General features: G+C 66.8%; 1 protein-coding gene across 1 annotated transcript in view; it reads left to right on the top strand.

The window, feature by feature from the left end:
• Window position 1: 1 nt before the first annotated feature.
• GLUD1 (glutamate dehydrogenase 1) overlaps window positions 2-256 on the top strand; it is a gene marked incomplete at its 5' end in the record, with an annotated part of 37,193 nt that continues 36,938 nt past the window's right edge. Inside the window, one exon of the mRNA XM_005871133.2 lies at window positions 2-256. This exon is cut by the window's right edge and continues 7 nt beyond it. Within this exon, the coding sequence (XP_005871195.2) occupies window positions 2-256 (255 nt within the window).

Genomic DNA, 256 nt, shown 5'->3' with positions numbered 1-256 from the left:
GGCGGCTGACCGCGAGGACGACCCCAACTTCTTCAAGATGGTGGAGGGCTTCTTCGACCGCGGCGCCAGCATCGTGGAGGACAAGCTGGTGGAGGACCTGAGGACCCGCGAGAGCGAGGAGCAGAAGCGGAAGCGGGTGCGCGGCATCCTGCGGATCATCAAGCCCTGCAACCATGTGCTGAGCGTGTCCTTCCCCATCCGGCGCGACGACGGCTCCTGGGAGGTCATCGAGGGCTACCGGGCCCAGCACAGCCAG

This window comes from Myotis brandtii, unplaced genomic scaffold (assembly GCF_000412655.1).
Source record: "Myotis brandtii unplaced genomic scaffold, ASM41265v1 scaffold33, whole genome shotgun sequence".
NCBI classification, from domain to species: Eukaryota; Metazoa; Chordata; class Mammalia; order Chiroptera; family Vespertilionidae; genus Myotis; species Myotis brandtii.
The sequence above is the reverse complement of the archived record's forward strand: the minus strand, read 5'-3'. Positions and strand labels throughout refer to the sequence as shown.